General features: G+C 43.4%; 1 protein-coding gene across 1 annotated transcript in view; it reads left to right on the top strand.

The window, feature by feature from the left end:
* Positions 1 to 487: 487 nt before the first annotated feature.
* Positions 488 to 16785, top strand: part of rbm25a (RNA binding motif protein 25a) — a gene marked incomplete at its 3' end in the record, with an annotated part of 17476 nt that continues 1178 nt past the window's right edge. The window contains exons 1-12 of the mRNA XM_080512570.1: positions 488 to 501; positions 4599 to 4719; positions 6573 to 6622; positions 6731 to 6898; positions 7057 to 7114; positions 8155 to 8315; positions 8411 to 8608; positions 9327 to 9410; positions 13737 to 14011; positions 16374 to 16485; positions 16586 to 16675; positions 16758 to 16783. Coding sequence (XP_080368696.1) covers positions 4614 to 4719; positions 6573 to 6622; positions 6731 to 6898; positions 7057 to 7114; positions 8155 to 8315; positions 8411 to 8608; positions 9327 to 9410; positions 13737 to 14011; positions 16374 to 16485; positions 16586 to 16675; positions 16758 to 16783 — 1328 coding nt within the window. The 5' untranslated portion in view covers positions 488 to 501; positions 4599 to 4613. The remainder of the gene's footprint in view (positions 502 to 4598; positions 4720 to 6572; positions 6623 to 6730; positions 6899 to 7056; positions 7115 to 8154; positions 8316 to 8410; positions 8609 to 9326; positions 9411 to 13736; positions 14012 to 16373; positions 16486 to 16585; positions 16676 to 16757; positions 16784 to 16785) is intronic.

Genomic DNA, 16785 nt, shown 5'->3' with positions numbered 1-16785 from the left:
CGACGAAAAGGGGGCAGACATGCAAATGAGGAGGAGGAGGAGGAGGAGGAGGAGGAGGAGGAGGAGATCCTCCGGTCAAACAAACACACGGCTTCTTATCAGTGCGTAAAGTGTCGTAAAACCTGAATGTCAAACCCGTTAAAGTCGTTCTGGGCCCATTAAAGTCTCATACTGTAAAAGATGCATTTCTTTATTGGATATTATCTACATCAGTGGTGGAGAGTTTAAAAAAAAAAAAGTTCAGAAGGAATCCACAACCTGTAAGTTCCATGTGCTTGAATAATGTTGTAAAATAAATACTGTAGAGAAACTCAAATAAAGTATTTATGACTTCTTATTTTTAGCTCACAAATACAATTTGCGTTGTAACAGTCTTTATAAATGCCATTATTTATGTTTGCAATGCGTTGATTCTAACTGATCCATGTAGTTTCCTCTCTTCTTTACAGGAAAGGGAGAATCCACAACGTTTGAAGTCCATTCGGAGCCACTGAGGATAAAGTATGTTGGTTTTTTATTGTTTTTTTATTTCACAAATATGACAAAATCATAACATACCAACAAGTTGAGTTCGTGCTGAGGATTTTTACTAGCTGTTTCTAAAACTTCACCTTCATGTCATGATGTGAACCAAAATCACATTTTCCTTTTACATTATTTTATTGACACTTTAAGGCAGGATGTTCTAAAATGTCCAAATATATCATGAAATATACCTTCCACGTTTTCAAGACTAACTCTACACATAGAAAAATAATAGCTAATACAGTTTTGAATGAGAACACAAGAATAATAGGACATTGAAGTGTTTGAAGCATCCTGTAACTTTATCCTCCGTCAGCGAGCTTCTGAATAAAAGTTTGATGGGCGCGGATCAAACCATTAGGAGGGAAACGACGGGGGTGGCCGCGATCAGTTTAAAATTAAAACGTCGTTTTACATTCCTAAATGCGATAAATATCTTCTCGATAATGAGGAATACACTATTTAAGCGGCATTAGATGATAAAGTCAGGAAGAACGCGATAATTTAATTTCTTTTAAAGCGCGAGCAGGTTTCGTGACCCCGCCGCCGCGCCGAACATTTCCGCCTTTCGCCGTGAGAGAGCGGCGGCACGAGGTGTTCCTTATTCGAGCTCTGACGTCAGAGCGCACGACACACCTTCGGCTCAGCCAATGGGGAGCCTCGAAACGCCTGCCCCGGGATTTGTGGGCGTGGCCCGGGGCCGCGATAGGCGTGTTTGAAATGTTTGTTGTGAAGTGCGACACTGCGGCTTTTACCTGTGTGGAAATTTCCAGATTAGAGAGAGAGAGAGAGAGAGAGAGAGAGAGATAAAGAGAGGGAGGGAGCGAGAGAGAGAGATAAGGCTGTTTCGACCTGGATGTGTCCACACGTGTCCAGGTGCTTCGGCCAAAATAGATCTGGTGTCCTGCCAACATCTAAATAAATATGTTGCAGTGAAGTACACAACCCAGCTGCTTCCAAACGTTAGTCAGCTGGAGGGGAAGTTACCCAATGATGGATGACGTAATGACCCAGGTCGCTGCTTTAAAGGGGGACTGGTACATTTTTAATGGCATCGAGCAGTCGGGGAGGCAAACTGATCAATTTTCAAACAAAAATAAAAACATTTGGACAATTGTTGCAGAAGGTGTCATGAAAAACTCACTTTATGTTGATATTGCAGTAATTTATGTCAGTTATTTTTTTTGTTTTTGTTTTTTTATGTGCAAATACACACATTTCCATCACACATGATCTACGACAAAGAAAAAAGTTTATATTTCGACCACCGCACACTGGTGACCCCTGGACTGAAGTGTGTTTATAGAGAGTTCAGGTACTCTATTGACCCCAAGGGGAATTAGAAGCGTCGCCCACTCCAACTAATACAGTTTGAAAATGAAGGACGTGCGTTTCGAGTTTCATGACGTTCACTGATCCAGCTGAATAAACTCCACGTCATGAGGGCAAGGTGCCAGGGCCGTGTAAATCACTCCACTTGGTAAATAAGATATGTCTTTGGCGAAATTTCAGATTGCAGCTGAATCGTGTAGATCAGGGGTGTTAAACATGTGGCCCGGGGGGCCAGAAGCGGCCCACCACAGGATCTAATCCGGCCGCCATGTGATTTTTTTTTTTTTTTTTTTTTAAGTATAAATATGAAAACTGACAAGAGGCTGATCTAAAAACACTCGATTGGCAAAAATGACATTCAAAACCGGCCTTTGGTCAGAATTAATTAATGTAATCTGTGGAGGTCACATGACGCAACACCTTTCACAATAAAGGTGTCCAATTTATGTGAAGTGATACTTTAGACACGTAAACTCAAAAAAAAAAAAATGTCCAGATGACGACAAATTGTTTTAATCCTGAATAAAAATACGATACCAGATACAGGTGACTGAGGTTTTTTTTTTTTTTTTTCAAATATAATATCTGATTTCCTTTAATATGTAATTTTAAGAATAGATGGGCAAATTCTTTCCGTTATAAAAGGATGAAAAGAAGAAAAGACTTTGACATTTGTCCATATCTGCAGTTTAATATGTGATGTTTGACTTGTTGGGCCTCCAGAGGTCAGATCAGGTTGATGAAGCTCCTCAACTGAAATCAGTTTAACACCCCTGGTGGAGATAATTAATATTTGCGTGAGAAATGTACTCGAGGCTGTGATATTCATGGTTGTCATACCAGGACATTCAATTCAGAAGTATTTACTGTAGCGCCATCGACACCAACAAGCCGTTTAACTCTGACGACTCAAGAGACGTCACAGTTGTTGTAGCCGCTTCAGGATACATTTGTTGTCATATCTGCTGCTCTGCAACGCGACTTTGTATACAGAATGTAAAATATTAACAGAAGAAATCTCTTAGGGACGTGAATATAAACAGTTACACCTTCCTGTGTGGGGTTTTGCACCCTGTACATCCGTGTCTGTGAGGTTAACTCGTGACCTCAAACTAGCCGTCAGTGTGTGGATCACCTGGTGGATCACCTGGTGGATCATGTTTAATCTGGCTTTGCCTTATTTACTGTCGCTACCTGGGATCAGCTCCACTGCACAACGCATTATATAAATATATATATAGAGAGAAAACCAGCGCGTGACGCAGCCAGGAGCCAGACACGTTTTTTTTTTTTTTTGTTCCAGACGTTCATCTTACGTCCAGACACTCGTCTCTCTTGTCTCTCTTGCCTTTGGCGCCACCATGCGTCTGAGAATGGACACTGGGTGGCTGAAAGGGATTCCTGTGCCCTCAGTACAACCTTCCAGGAGAAAAGCGCACTTTTAGCGTTTGTGCAGTCGCAAAGCCGTGACGATTGTTTCCCACTCTGTCACCGGATTCAAATAATTTTCCAATTGAAACAGGAAATAGCATGAAACATTAAATCCTGTGCAAAAAATACAGATCAAAGGATTCTAATTGATTACATGTGGGCATGCTCACAAGCAACTTGGTGTGGATTAGTGTGAGTAAAACGAAATACTTGGTGGGGAAAAAAGTCTCCAAAGTACCGTTCAAATACATCACTTAGAACAACACATTCTCTGTGGATAAAGAATTCCATTGTACAAGGGCAACATGTTTTTGTGACGTTCATCTTACAATAAACTTCGAATTGAATTGGAATACATTTGGATGGATGGAAGAATCCGTGTCACCTTGGAAAATAATGCATTAAAGCTTCAGAATAACTTTTATCGTCATTTTCCTATACGTTCAAGATGCAAACTGAACAGAATTGGACACAAATACGGATAAGATATTTGTTTAGATCAAATGTACAGAACTATAATATCCCTAAACTGGCTCAGATTTACTTGTAACTTTATTTATTTAGTCTCCTTTTTATGCATTTCCTAATCTCGCCTTGCTGTAATGAATTTCCTTGCCAAACACTGCAAGGAAATACATTTGCCTTGCCTACTGCACATCTTTGAACATAATGGGGAAAATACTAAATGAGGCGCATGCGATTATAACACAACCTTTAAAGTATATAACACGTCGTTTATTCACGTCTCTGGACAACAGTTAATTATTTAGCACATTTATTACACATCACGCGTAAAGGAACCTGACAGACTGCATTGAGGGCCGACCACGCGTTCCGCGGCCATGATCTCCCATGATGCCTTGCGGGGAGAATAGCTCCAGCAGTTATTTGTATGAGGCTTCATAAAGCGACCCGGTGACAGTTCAAATCTTCAGCCTCGCCGTTTCCCCCCTGCTTGCCGTATTTAATGGGCTTCAATTCACATTCTGAGCGGTGTTAATAGACGGCGGCTTTTTTATTTTGGGCTCCACCGCAGGTGGGTAAACTCGTACATGACCGCTGCAGCTAACGCCGAAGCGGCAAGGCCAGCGCGGCTAGCCATAGCATGCTAACTGTGGCTAGCGTAGCTAACTGTGGCTAACGTGGCTAACTAGCAGACTTTCTAATCACATCCACGTCGGATATTAACCCTCTGCGTCTGTTTTATTACGTGAGGTGATATCGCAGGGATGTGATGCAACGGTGGTTTACTAACTAAAATCTGAACACTCCTGATCTATCTTGCCTCTTAACTGCTCTTTCCTCTCCAGCAGGATTCCTCCAGGATGTCGTTCCCTCCTTCCCTCAACCGCCAGCAGCTCGGCATCCCGCAGCTGCCCCCCAGGATCCCCCCTCCACAGTACGGCACGTTTGCCCCAGGAGTCCCCCCAGGTACTGGCCAGGCCGGCGGTGTGTTGATGAATCACTTCCACCCCCTGTAATCTAATGTCCCCGGAAGGTGCAGCAGCACTCCTTCCATTCAGTATGGCTGTAAAGGCAAGGCAGCGTTATGTCGAGAGCACCAGTCAGACACAAGGAGCTTCAGAAGGGAGTGCATTGTGGCAAGGCCACCTTCCAATCCCAGGTTAATGTGGGCAGGATCCACCAGTCCATCACAACAGTGAGGCAGAAAACCACACCACGGGGCAGGTTAGGGTCATTAGTTGCCCTTACGTGAACGAGTACCCGGAGGAAAGTCACATATTCAGGGTAAACATGCAGAGAGCCTGCTATTTTAACCCAGATCTTATCGCTGTGATGCGTCACTTTCTAACATTAACTCTGAGAAGTATTCCATCCCTGATAATAGGCAGGATGTCTGGTCCTTCGACACACAGGCAGTGAATGAAGAGATTGAATCACTCGTATCATGTGCTCCACCCTCATCAAGCTTGTTTTTCAGACAAAAGAGAAAAAAATCGCAGAAACAATAGGCACTGTGGTAATTTCATTTATCAACAGTTGTGCGGAGAAAACTGAATTTGTATACATTAAAGTAACGGACGTTCTCACTGCCGATATTCAGTTATACGACCCCGACGTGTCGCAGGAGGAAGTCGGTCACCGATTAACCAGGAAAGCCAGTTAATCAGAAATCCCTGGCCTCCAATTCAGTCAACCGACAAAGGATTTTCCCTAAGGGGTTAATAGAATCTGATTTATTGAATTTAAACAATCCCAGTTTTCCTCTCCTTTAGAAGTTGCAGTGTAAAAAGTGAGAATCTTGTTAATCACGTTCATGATGTGTTTAAGCAACTTCAGGGTGTCGATTTGATCTTTTTAGTTTTTTCCATCATCGAGTTCAGTGAGGCTAAAACCACGCACACGTTTTGATTGTAGTGACGGTCAAAAGTTCTACTGAATAGAGTAAAACTGAAATGGTAGAATTGTATTTAAAAATACCAATAAAAGCAGGTGTAGTCAGACTACACCTGAAGTTACAGTCTGATAAATTCATTACCTGAGGCTCATGTCAATAATGTGATCATCAGTTCAGTGACGTCCTCACAGTTCGTGCTTTTCTACGTCAGAGTTTTTAAAATGTCACAGTTGGACAAACTGCATTAGAAGCAGACAGACGGATAAAGAACTAGTGAGGTGGAGACGTCAACAGACTCTCATTCACAGAAGCAGTTCCAGCCTGTGTTTCAGTTTAAGAAAATAAACATTGACTTGGTAATCAGAGAGCCTGAACATGGAGGGTTAAAACAAATGATGGAATGTTTTGTGACGTTTACATGACCTGATATTTTACCTTTATGCTTCTTGTCTATCGGAATTGTGATTCCTGAGAGGAACTACAATTCGCCATAATAATAACAACACATTTTATGTCGAGTGTCCTTTTTCATTTAAAAATCTCAAAGTGCTTCAAGCACATTTTGTCCCAAGGTGGGAATTTCTGCTTCTGCACCATCTGGAGCCGTAGTCTTTCACGTTATTGTGTAACTTTGGAGTTCTTATTGAGGTGTAATCATAAATCGCCTATATAGAAAAACTGTAAATGACATCATCATGATAATTGTTTGGGCAGCATATAGTTTAAACAAACACAATAATCAGAAATATTCATGGCCTTTTAAAAAAAATCTTTCCTCCCATGGTGAGTCTTTAAATCTGAGCTTCGTCAAATATCAAATTATGCATTAATGAACTGAACTCTCGTTATTTCGGACGTTTGGAACCGGTTTGTGTTCCGATGCTTTCTGCTCTGAGCTCAGCGATTTTATTTATTTTGGTTTCAGGTACTCCCTTGATGCCGGTTCACATGGGCGTCGTGGCCCCCACACCCACAGTGAGTTCCCTCAAATCAGCTTCTCCGTGTTTAGTTTAAAAAGGGAAAAAAAAAAAAAAATAAGCAGTTTGCATGAACAATTTATCCACATTCAAATGACCGTTGCAGGTTTTGGTCCCGACCGCCGTCACGGTGACGCAGAAGCCGATGCTGAAGAAGGATCACGCCGCCATCCGAGCCAAGGAGGCGGAGGACAGCAGCGGCCCCACCACCACCGTGTTCGTCGGGAACATCTCGGAGAAGGCCTCCGACATGTTGGTCCGGCAGCTGCTGGCGGTGAGGCGGCCGCGGAAATAGTCCACAGATGCACTCTTGAGTGTTATTAACCGTCGGTTAACCAGTGACTAATTAGTAGAAATACTCAAATAACCCCTTGTATGTGAACGCTGCTAGTTTATGATCTGTTTAAAAAAAAAATGTCTCTTTTTTCGTAGAAATGTGGGATTGTTCTGAGCTGGAAAAGAGTTCAAGGTGCCTCCGGGAAGCTTCAAGGTATTAGATTCTGGGGTTTTTATTCCAGTGTCTTAAAGTCCTAGTGAAATGTAAAACACTACTTTGCAAAAAACGATAGTTGGGGTTCTACTTCTAAGGTTCCTCCGACTCTGCCCCACCACTGTTGTCGCATAACAAAGTTATTTGAATTCTGAATCTCCAGCCGACGAAGTCGGGGGAATCCTTCTTCTTCGTGGCCATTGTGGGCGGAGCCTATGTGTGACGTCACGAGTTGTGCAGATCTCGATCTGTTGTGTTTATATTTGCTTGTTTCCTCTTAAATATCCAAGTTTTTACAGTGTTTTGAAGTTATAGTTGGCGTTTTATGAGCCTTGATGAAGGATTGAGCCTGGAAGAGACCGAGAGAGGAGGAAAGGAGCACGGGCGGCTAGCTGGAGCCGCTAGCTGGGGCGGCTAGTAGACGATTAATTAATACCTGGACTCGTCTTCGGTGATTCCGCGCAGTAAGAAAAGCGCTTCAACATGATCCAGGAAGCCGGTCGTTCTGCCAAAAGCCAGGAGCCTCAAAGCCTCAAAGGTGAAAAGTGGCGGCTGCTGAGGCGAGGAGACGAGGACGAATGGAGGACGAAGCGTCTTCTGCTTCCTCAAACATGTTCCAGACGGGGTCACCGATGGCAGAACCACCTTCTGTGTCTTCTTCATCAATCACTGGGTTTGAAATGACCATGATGATGAAATATGGTTCAATTCATCCTCTTCGTGGTCAAAACTCTGATCCTCCATAATGTAAACACAACTTGGGCGTGTGCACAACTCGTGATGTCACTCTATTATTGTCAGAAGCTCCGCCCAGCAGAGGAAATACCAACGTTTATCGGCTATTTTCTCTCAGATTGCCGTGTTTTAACATTTTACCCTTCAGCCAGTTAGCATAAAAAATGTCCCTAGAAGCGACACCAGAGTGTTTTGGAGGTCGAACTTTCATTTCACTGGGACTTTAACTATCTTCATGCCAGTTGAGGAGAAGTCCAGACTTTATCGCACGTTGATTTTCTCTCTCTGCACCGTTTCCCCGGAAGCTTTCGGCTTCTGCGAGTACAAGGAGCCCGAGTCGACGCTGCGGGCCCTCAGACTTCTACACGAGCTGCTGCTAGGAGACAAGAAGCTGCTGGTGAAAGTCGACGCCAAGACCAAAGCTCAGCTCGACGAGTGGAAGGCGAAGAAGAAGAGCGCCAACGGGGTTCGGCTCCTCTCACTGCCTCATTTTTGATTCGGTTGATGGTTGAATTCAGTTTTAGTCATCAGGGGTTTTTGTTTTTTGGGTCACGATTCCAGGATGTCAGCAGCGAGGCAAAAAATGGCGACGAAGACGAGGAGGAGGAAGAGGTGCTGGATGAGGAAACTCTGCGTCGGGACCAGGTCGTCAAGGGGGCGATAGAAGTTCTCATCCGGGAGTACTCCAGCGAGCTCAACGCTCCGTCGCAAGACCCCGACAGTCAACCGCGCAAGAAACGCAAAGAGAAGAAGGAGGAGGTAGTTTTTTTGTTTGTTTGTGTGTTTTGCGCAATAAAGATTAAAAATTTTTATTTTTAAGGGGTTTCTACACCTTGAACTAAAAGTGAATCTGGTACATTTGCTGGCGCTATGAGTTCCTGAAAACGCAGCTTTTCATTAAAAAAAAAAAAAAAAAAACGGCTCCCAAGATGGAACTTTGTGAAAATGCCCCGTCTCCATGGAAACGAATGAAAACTTTCTGAACACATCTGGATGTCGAATGGTCCCTGTGTGGTTCCGTCGTAGAAACAAACGGCTCCCACTAGTGGCTCTACATGCTAACTACGCCATTCTCATTATCTCTGTCGTTTCCATGGAAACCGACGGAATTTAACAAAAATAAAATCGTATAAATCCCAAACTTTCGTCATGGAGGCTTGGTGGTGAGAGAATTAAGATGATCACAACCTGTATTTTTTTATGGCACTTTTAAAAAAAAAAATAGTTACAAAGTGCTTTTACATTGAAAACCCTCAATAGAATTTACAACAATAAAATGAAAAGATCAGAAGAACTGCAGTTTTATAAAAGCCAAGTGATAAATGAGTTTTCAGACGAGATTTGTTCCCTGCAGCAAATTGATTTCTGGGAATTTTTTCACTTTTTGTTCCAGTCCTGATAAAAGAACATTTTGACGTTTCGCCGACTTCAAGCACTTAGTGTTTTGTGTCTTCCTCTCTTCTGTCCTTCGTGTAAGGAGGATATCAATGCGATGGAGATGGAGGACGACAAGCGAGACCTGATTTCCCGAGAGATCAGTAAATTCCGGGACACGCACAAGGTACCGTATCAAAACCGCTGTCAATCACTCAAGAAGAAATCTATTACATTTTCGTAATTGGAAAAATTCCTCTGCTGTGAAAGGGCGTTTTTGTTAGTGTCAAAGTAGTGCAGTCAGGAAGACAGGAATTGTTAATTTAACAGGAACATCGTGTTAAAGTATTGAAATGCTACATCAGCTGTTTCTTTATTTGATTTATTTTCCTAAACTTTAACCTCAAGCTTAAAAACAAGAGTGCATGGAGACGTCGTTCAGTTCCCGCCAAAGCTAATCTATTGATTAAACCCCACCAATGCGGTAGAGTTCATTTGGTGACTAGAGCAAGATGAATCTGTGAATCTCGAGCTTTGGGAAAAGTAGCCCGGATAACAACGTAAGTATGAGCTTTTCCTTTCTCCTCCACCCGCGTCGGGCGCTCCCTCCTCCAGGGCGTCCAGAGGGGCAACTGGGCTGCCGGGGGGGCCCCAACATGTGGCCGTAAGAGAGACTAGAGACCCTCCCCTCAAAAAGTGGAGCCGGGCCGCTCCTGATTTTAGTAAACAAAACAAAACAAAAAAGGTGTTTGGAAGCGTCCGGCAGCTCAGTGAATCTCTGCTCGTCCTCACGTGATGTGAAGTGTTGAGGAACACCAGACTAACCACTGCAGCCGCTTGAGCTGCAGCCTGACGTAGCTAGAAGCAGGGAGCGCCGCTCCACAGCACTGTGAGGTCTGAAGACAGTCCAGGTGAGTCCTGGTTCACTTCCTCCTCCTCGTCGTCGTCGTCGTGACTCCAAGGAGTTGAACGAGTGTTAATGACACACACACACACACACACACGGCAAATAAACCGTCAATCAGAATGAAGAAGTGACAACAGAATAACGTGTCGACGTTTCTCTGTGCTGAACAAAGTGACGTCCGTGAAAACGAGCCAGTTTTAAACAAGTGAAATGTTTATAGAACTCCGTTCACACACGAGGCTTTTCAGTGTTTTACAGAGACGTTGAAACGTTTTTTTTTTTTACCGAGTCTTTCAACCACTGATCCTTCGTTTCACGTTAGAATAATAAGGATCAGCTTTTCCGGAAAGACTTCAGAATATTATTTTAAAAAGTATCTCAAAGGATCAACGGTGTACTCTGGTGTAGTCCCGGCGTGTTCAGGTCAGAAATACTATCTATCTATGTCTGTCTCTATGTATCTATATCTATACCTCTGTCTCTAGATCTCTATCTCTAGATCTCTATCTATTCTATACCTCTATCTCTAGATCTCTATCTATTCTAGATCTCTATCTATTCTAGATCTCTATCTCTAGATATCTATATATTCTATAGCTCTATCTCTAGATCTCAATTCTATATCTGTATATTTATACCTTTATCTCTAGATCTATATCTATACCTCCATCTCTAGCTATTCTATATCTCTACCTCTAGATCTCTATCTCTAGATCTCGATCTATTCTCTATCTCTAGCTCTAGATATCTATATTCTATATCTCTATCTCTAGATATCTATCTATTCTATATCTCTATCTCTAGAGCTCTATATCTAGATCACTATCTCTAGATAGCTATCATTCTATATATCTATCTCTAGATCTCTATATATATCTATACCTTTATCTCTAGATCTCTATATCTGTACCTCTATCTCTAGATATCTATCTATTCTATATCTCTAGATATCTATTCTATATCTCTATCTCTAGATATCTTTTCTATATCTATCTCTAGATATCTATCTATTCTATATCTCTAGATATCTATTCTATATCTCTATCTCTAGATATCTATCTCTACCTACCTATATCTATCTATCTAGCTCTATGGATCTATGATAAGCATGTAGGACTTTAGCATTAGAAATAGTGAACTTAAACAGTCTTGACGTGTTTCCAGTGTAGATAAACGACATTATGTTGAGAAGCCAAAACACCAAATCAAATAATTCTCTATAATCCTCGTTGTTGTCAAGCAGTATAAAGGACTATAGATCTTGTAAGCTAGAAGCAGTCTGTTGTTCAGCTTCTTCCACACGTCACTTTTCACTTCCATTAAACCAAGAAACCTGCAGCTGGCAGGTTTTTAACCCTCGAGTTCCTCCCAGAGTCACGGTTTCACATTCAGGAACACAGTGATGCTCAATAACTGCCAGGAATTGACTTTTAATTTGAATAGAAGAGGTGGAAATCACCGGATAAGGAACTCAACCATCGAGGTGCCATAGATGGAAAGTCAATTGAAGTCATTTCGGTTGTAGTTTAGAAACATTTCAACACAAAAGACGGGAGAATCAGTTAAGTTTTTATCTAAATGGTTAAACGTTGAGAGAGAAACCAGAGCGCCGGCGGCTCTCCACCTCCAGGTAAGACTGCTTCACTCCTTTCTTTGTGGCAAAATGGAAAACGTGTCTTGTTTTTTTTTTTTTTTTTTGTGGACAAGTTGATGTTTCCAGTTTCCCTCTGGAGTTTTTTTTTTTTTTTTTTCCTTCTATTGACCTGTTTCTCCTTCCTCACGTGACGACAGGACGACAGGTGCTGCAACCGTCACCTGTAAGTCTGACCCACCTGCGCAAAAGAAATCTGGAAATGGTGCCTTATTTTATTTCGTGGCGCGTTAAGTTAAGATAAGATAAGATCAACTTTATTGATCTCATAATGGAGAAATGTACTTGTAACGTTCTGCTCTTAAAGACTCTTGAGTAGGAAAGACAAGAAATGTGCAAACAGTTAGATAAGAGTAGAGGAATCTTATATACAATGACTATCAAGAACTCTAAGGGCCAAAAGTATTTACAGTAAAAAGTAATAAGTAAATAAAATGGGATTAAAAAATAAGATAAAAATCACAAACTATAGTAAAGTACAATAAGTTCTAAGGGAAAATATACAGTAAGATGAAATACAAGGAAAATAAACTATGATGGGGGGCAAATGTAGAATAAAGTACAATAAATATACTATAGTAAAAAATGCCAGTGTTGCATTAAAAAAAAAGTGTCCAGAGAAACGGGGAAGAGACTATTAATACATATTAATTTCTGAATTTATTTATTTATTTATTTATTTTCTGATACAAAAAACACTCGAAACGTCGTTTAAACGGCCTCAAGTTCAAACGGCAGGAAGGACGTGCGGTGTGAAGTCGGCCATGATTTGCTGTGACGAGGTCTTTTACAAAACAAACAAACAAACAAACAAACAAACAGAGCCGCTGCCAGGACGTCAGGACGTCTCCTGCAGGTTTTAAAGTGGACTTGCATCGGCGTATCCGTTTTCCCGGCGGGAGACGATCTTTACGTTAGCGGCGGATGTTTTCACACCCTCCCTGACGTAACCGTCATCTCCGGCGGCGGGCTGACCTCATGCAGCGGATCGCCCTGCATTAGCGTGGCACCGCTCCGCTTCATCGCAAACGATCACGCACAATGAGAAAATAAATAAATAAACACACACACGTGGGGAAGTGCTTATGTAATTCACTTAGCTGCACCATTTGCCACGTTCAGCTTTGACTCGTTTTTTTTTAATCCACTTGACACCCTTAGGTAAGACCCGCGCCGCGCCGCCGCCGCCGCCGGCCGGCCTTGCGGGTATAATTAGATCCGTGAACTCGCGGAGCCAAAAGGTTAAAAGCCGACTTGGCAGGCGGCGTAATCTTAAGTGCTGCGAGGAGCGAGGAGCTTCCACTGGAATCCCGTCAGGACGAGGATGAGTGCGTTATTAAATGGACATATCGTCCATCTGTACTCTGTTATACGTCTAAAAAAAAAATAAAAAATCCATGTCGGGGCCTCTGTGCATTTAACGCACCGGCACCGGCCCGCTTTTCTTTTCTTTTTTTTGACGATCGCACGAGTTCACATCGATTTGGAAAGAGTGGGCGGATGCTGGGTTTTGCCCCGCGGCCGTAGTTTTTTTTTTTTTTATTGGAATGGCCGCCGATTACGTCAGAATATAATCTCAGAATCGCCGCAGAGGGCGAGCCGACCTGTTACGTGAACCCGGCGCCACGGCGTGCCAATCTGGGTCCCGAACCCCCTCCCCCTCCCCCCGGGGGGGTCTCACTGTGACCCGAACGTACTGAGAATGAAGTGATGCTGTGTTACTGTGTTGAGCAGCAGACGTACTGTATATTGACCCTGCTTCCAGGAGGACGACCCGGCGTGAAGCAAGCAGTCGTGGTCGTATGTGAGCACGTCTGAGACGTTCCTGTCCACCATGTGTGATCAACTGATTCCATTTATTATTTATGTTGGGGGTGTTTTTTAGGGGGGGGGGGTGGCATCTTGCATCCTGTAACGAGATGAATTCTTGTCTCCCCCCCGTTGGGCTCCTGCAGAAACTGGAGGAGGAAAAAGGAAAGAAGGAGAAGGAGCGCCTGGAGCTGGAGAGGGAGAGGAGAGAGAGGGACAAGGAGCGGGAGCGCGAGCGGGAGAGGCGGGACCGCGAGAAGGAGAAGGAGCGGGAGAGGGAGCGGGACAAGGAGCGGGACCGGGACCGCGACCGCGAGCGGGAGAGGGAGCGGGAGCGGGACCGCGAGCGGACGAAGGAGCGGGAGAGGGAGCGGGAGCGGGAGAGGAGCCGGGACGCCAGCGAGGATCGCAGCCGGTCCAGGTCAGTCTGAACCACGGAGAGGACGGCAAGAACCCGTTTTGACGCAGAGGAGAGAAGAAAATAAAAAGATGGTTCACCTGAGATGAGATGTTTAAAGTCCCAGTGAAATGTAACACACTACTTTGCTAAAAAACGATAGTTGGGGTTCTACTTCTAAGGTTCCTCCGACTCTGCCCCACCACCGTTGTCGCATAACAAAGTTATTTGAATTTTGAATCTCCAGCCGAGGAAGTCTCAAGAATCATTCTCCTTCGTGGGCCGTTGTGGGCGGAGCCTATGCGTGACGTCACAAGTTGTGCAGATCTCCATCTGTTGTGTTTATATCGGCTTGTTTCCTCTTAAATATCCAAGTTTTTACAGTGTTTTCAAGTTATAGTCGGCGTTTTATGAGCCTTGATGAAAGATTGAGCCTGGAAGAGACCGAGAGAGGAGGAAAGGAGCACGGGCGGCGGGAGCCGCTAGCTGGGGCGGCTAGTAGACGATTAATTAATACCTGGACTCGTCCTCGTGCGGTTAGCGGGAGCCGCCAGCTTGTGCGGCTAGCGGGAGCCGCTAGCTCGCACAACTCCCGCTAGCGGGAGCCGCTAGCTCGCACAACTCCCGCTAGCGGGAGTCGCTAAGCGGCTAGCGGGAGTTATGGTAATATAAAGTTTGTTAACATCACAAACTGTCAAAAAGAACAAATAATTCACAACAATAAATAAATACTTCAGCAGTAAACAACTTCCCTGATGCTATTTCACAAACGACTGAAACCTTGTCGTAATGTGAAAAAGAGCAAAAGACGCCACGTCAAATGTTCTTGATGCTCTGAATTCCGGCTCTTTTAGGGGAGTCAGTGAACGCATCGCGGAGGCCCACGGCCAGCAGCTTATCAAACTGGTGAACGAGACGCCTTGTGCTTCTTCCAGCGTTACGATAAGAAAGACCGGGAGGAGATTCTCGGCTTTTGTCCACTCTGATGAGTGAGAAGTGCTGCAGTCACACAGCAGAGCTGCACCAGACGTCACTGATCCACCGGTGGAACTAGTTCCTCTTCCTCCATGCCATCACTTCCTGGTTGTACTCTCCTGCGTCGGTCAACCGAATAGATTTTTTCTGTCGCTCAGGACGTTTTCTGCCTCACGTCCGGCTCTGTGACATGCAGGGAAACGTTTTTAAAAACCAAACAGCTCATTGATTGGTTTGGGGGGGGGGGGGGGGGGGGGATGTTCTCCATATAGATCAATAACATAAATAATCCATGTGGACACACAGCGACGAGCCTCGGGGGGGGAAATATAAACACAAACCTCATGAATTAGAGCTGGAGCTTTAGATTTCTCTGGAATATCTGTGATTTATTCAGATTTGGCGTCACGTTGGGCTCAATTCATCTTTAATCCAGCTTGACCTTTTATCACAAAACGTGACGAGCAGAAACGTGGAACATCTTTTCAATACAACTTTCCCGTCGATGCAGAAATGACACAGCTGTGCTCATTCTTTCCCTAGTTTGCCGTTTGAAACTTTTAAATGGTGCCGAGTGTTTTTCTGATGTATTTTTACCTAAAATACCGCAAATGTAAACGTTAATATTTGATAGAAAATCCCCAGAAATCTGTTGGTGTTTCACAGATTCACACTATTACCTTCTCCATACACAAGGACTGATCCACGTTTAGTTTTGTTCATTATCTTCTGGAAGCAGTAAGAGTTGATTTGACCAGTTAATAGTCGAGTCGGCTTTATTTATAGACACTTTAAAACAGCTGAAGCCAAAGTGCTTCACATAATAGACTAATAATGACGAAAGAGGAGCAATAAAACAATAAAATACAGTAAAACAAACAAGAAAAATGGTAAATCAGATCTGCAGCACTGTCTTAGTGTTATTTTAAATATCAACGTGCTTCTGATTTTTTTTTTATTATTTATTGACGATACTAAATCGACACTTTCCACTCGTGTCTTCAGCTCTGGAGGTTTTCTGACTCTTTCATCCACTTCAGTTTGTGACGATGCTTCCAGGTGCTTTTATTTCCCAGCTCAGGTCAGGATGGAGGTTTTGTTCTATGTGAACTTAACTCTTCTCACAAAAGACCATTTTACCTTTTTTTTAACTCAAAGCGAGCTGTATTGTGTCTATATTCTTGTCTCTTCTGATTTCGTGTTCCGTTTCATTATTTTTTGGGGGCTTTTATTTTGTAGGAGGGCAAGCGAGACAAGATTTCTATTCCACAGAATTGACACGTATCGCCCAAATACAACACAGAAGATACAGACAGAATATTTTACTGAAAAAATAGAAGAATAGCTGCAAGCGAATAAACTTAAAGACTGAAGCATTTGTCTAATCTGTCATTTAACCGGTTTCCTCCAGAGAGCGCACCAGAGAGGAAAAGAAACGAGACCGTGAAGAAGATGAAGAAGACGTTTATGAGCGACGGAGACTTGAAAGAAGGCTGAGAGACAAAGAGGCGGCGTACCAAGAAGTAATAATGTCCTCCTGCTGGTTTCAATGGTTCAATGTTCAGTGTTTTTCTCCAATTGAATCGTCATTTTTACATTTTTTATTTTTTTTTCATCTCAAAGCGGCTGAAAAACTGGGAGATCCGCGAGCGGAAGAAGTCTCGCGACTACAGTAAAGACACAGAGCGGGACGACGAGCGGCGCCGTGAGACGGTGAGGCCTCGGCGTGAAGCTGCTTTGAGCTCCGTCGCCGTGGGAAACGCCGTCGTTGATTTTCTTCTGTTTTCAAATTCAGATGAAAGAAGCCAAACGATTGAAAGAGT

Source organism: Blennius ocellaris, assembly GCF_963422515.1.
Source record: "Blennius ocellaris genome assembly, chromosome: 17".
NCBI lineage: Eukaryota > Metazoa > Chordata > Actinopteri > Blenniiformes > Blenniidae > Blennius > Blennius ocellaris.
Note: the sequence above shows the minus strand (reverse complement) of the source record. Positions and strands in the feature narration are given on the sequence as shown.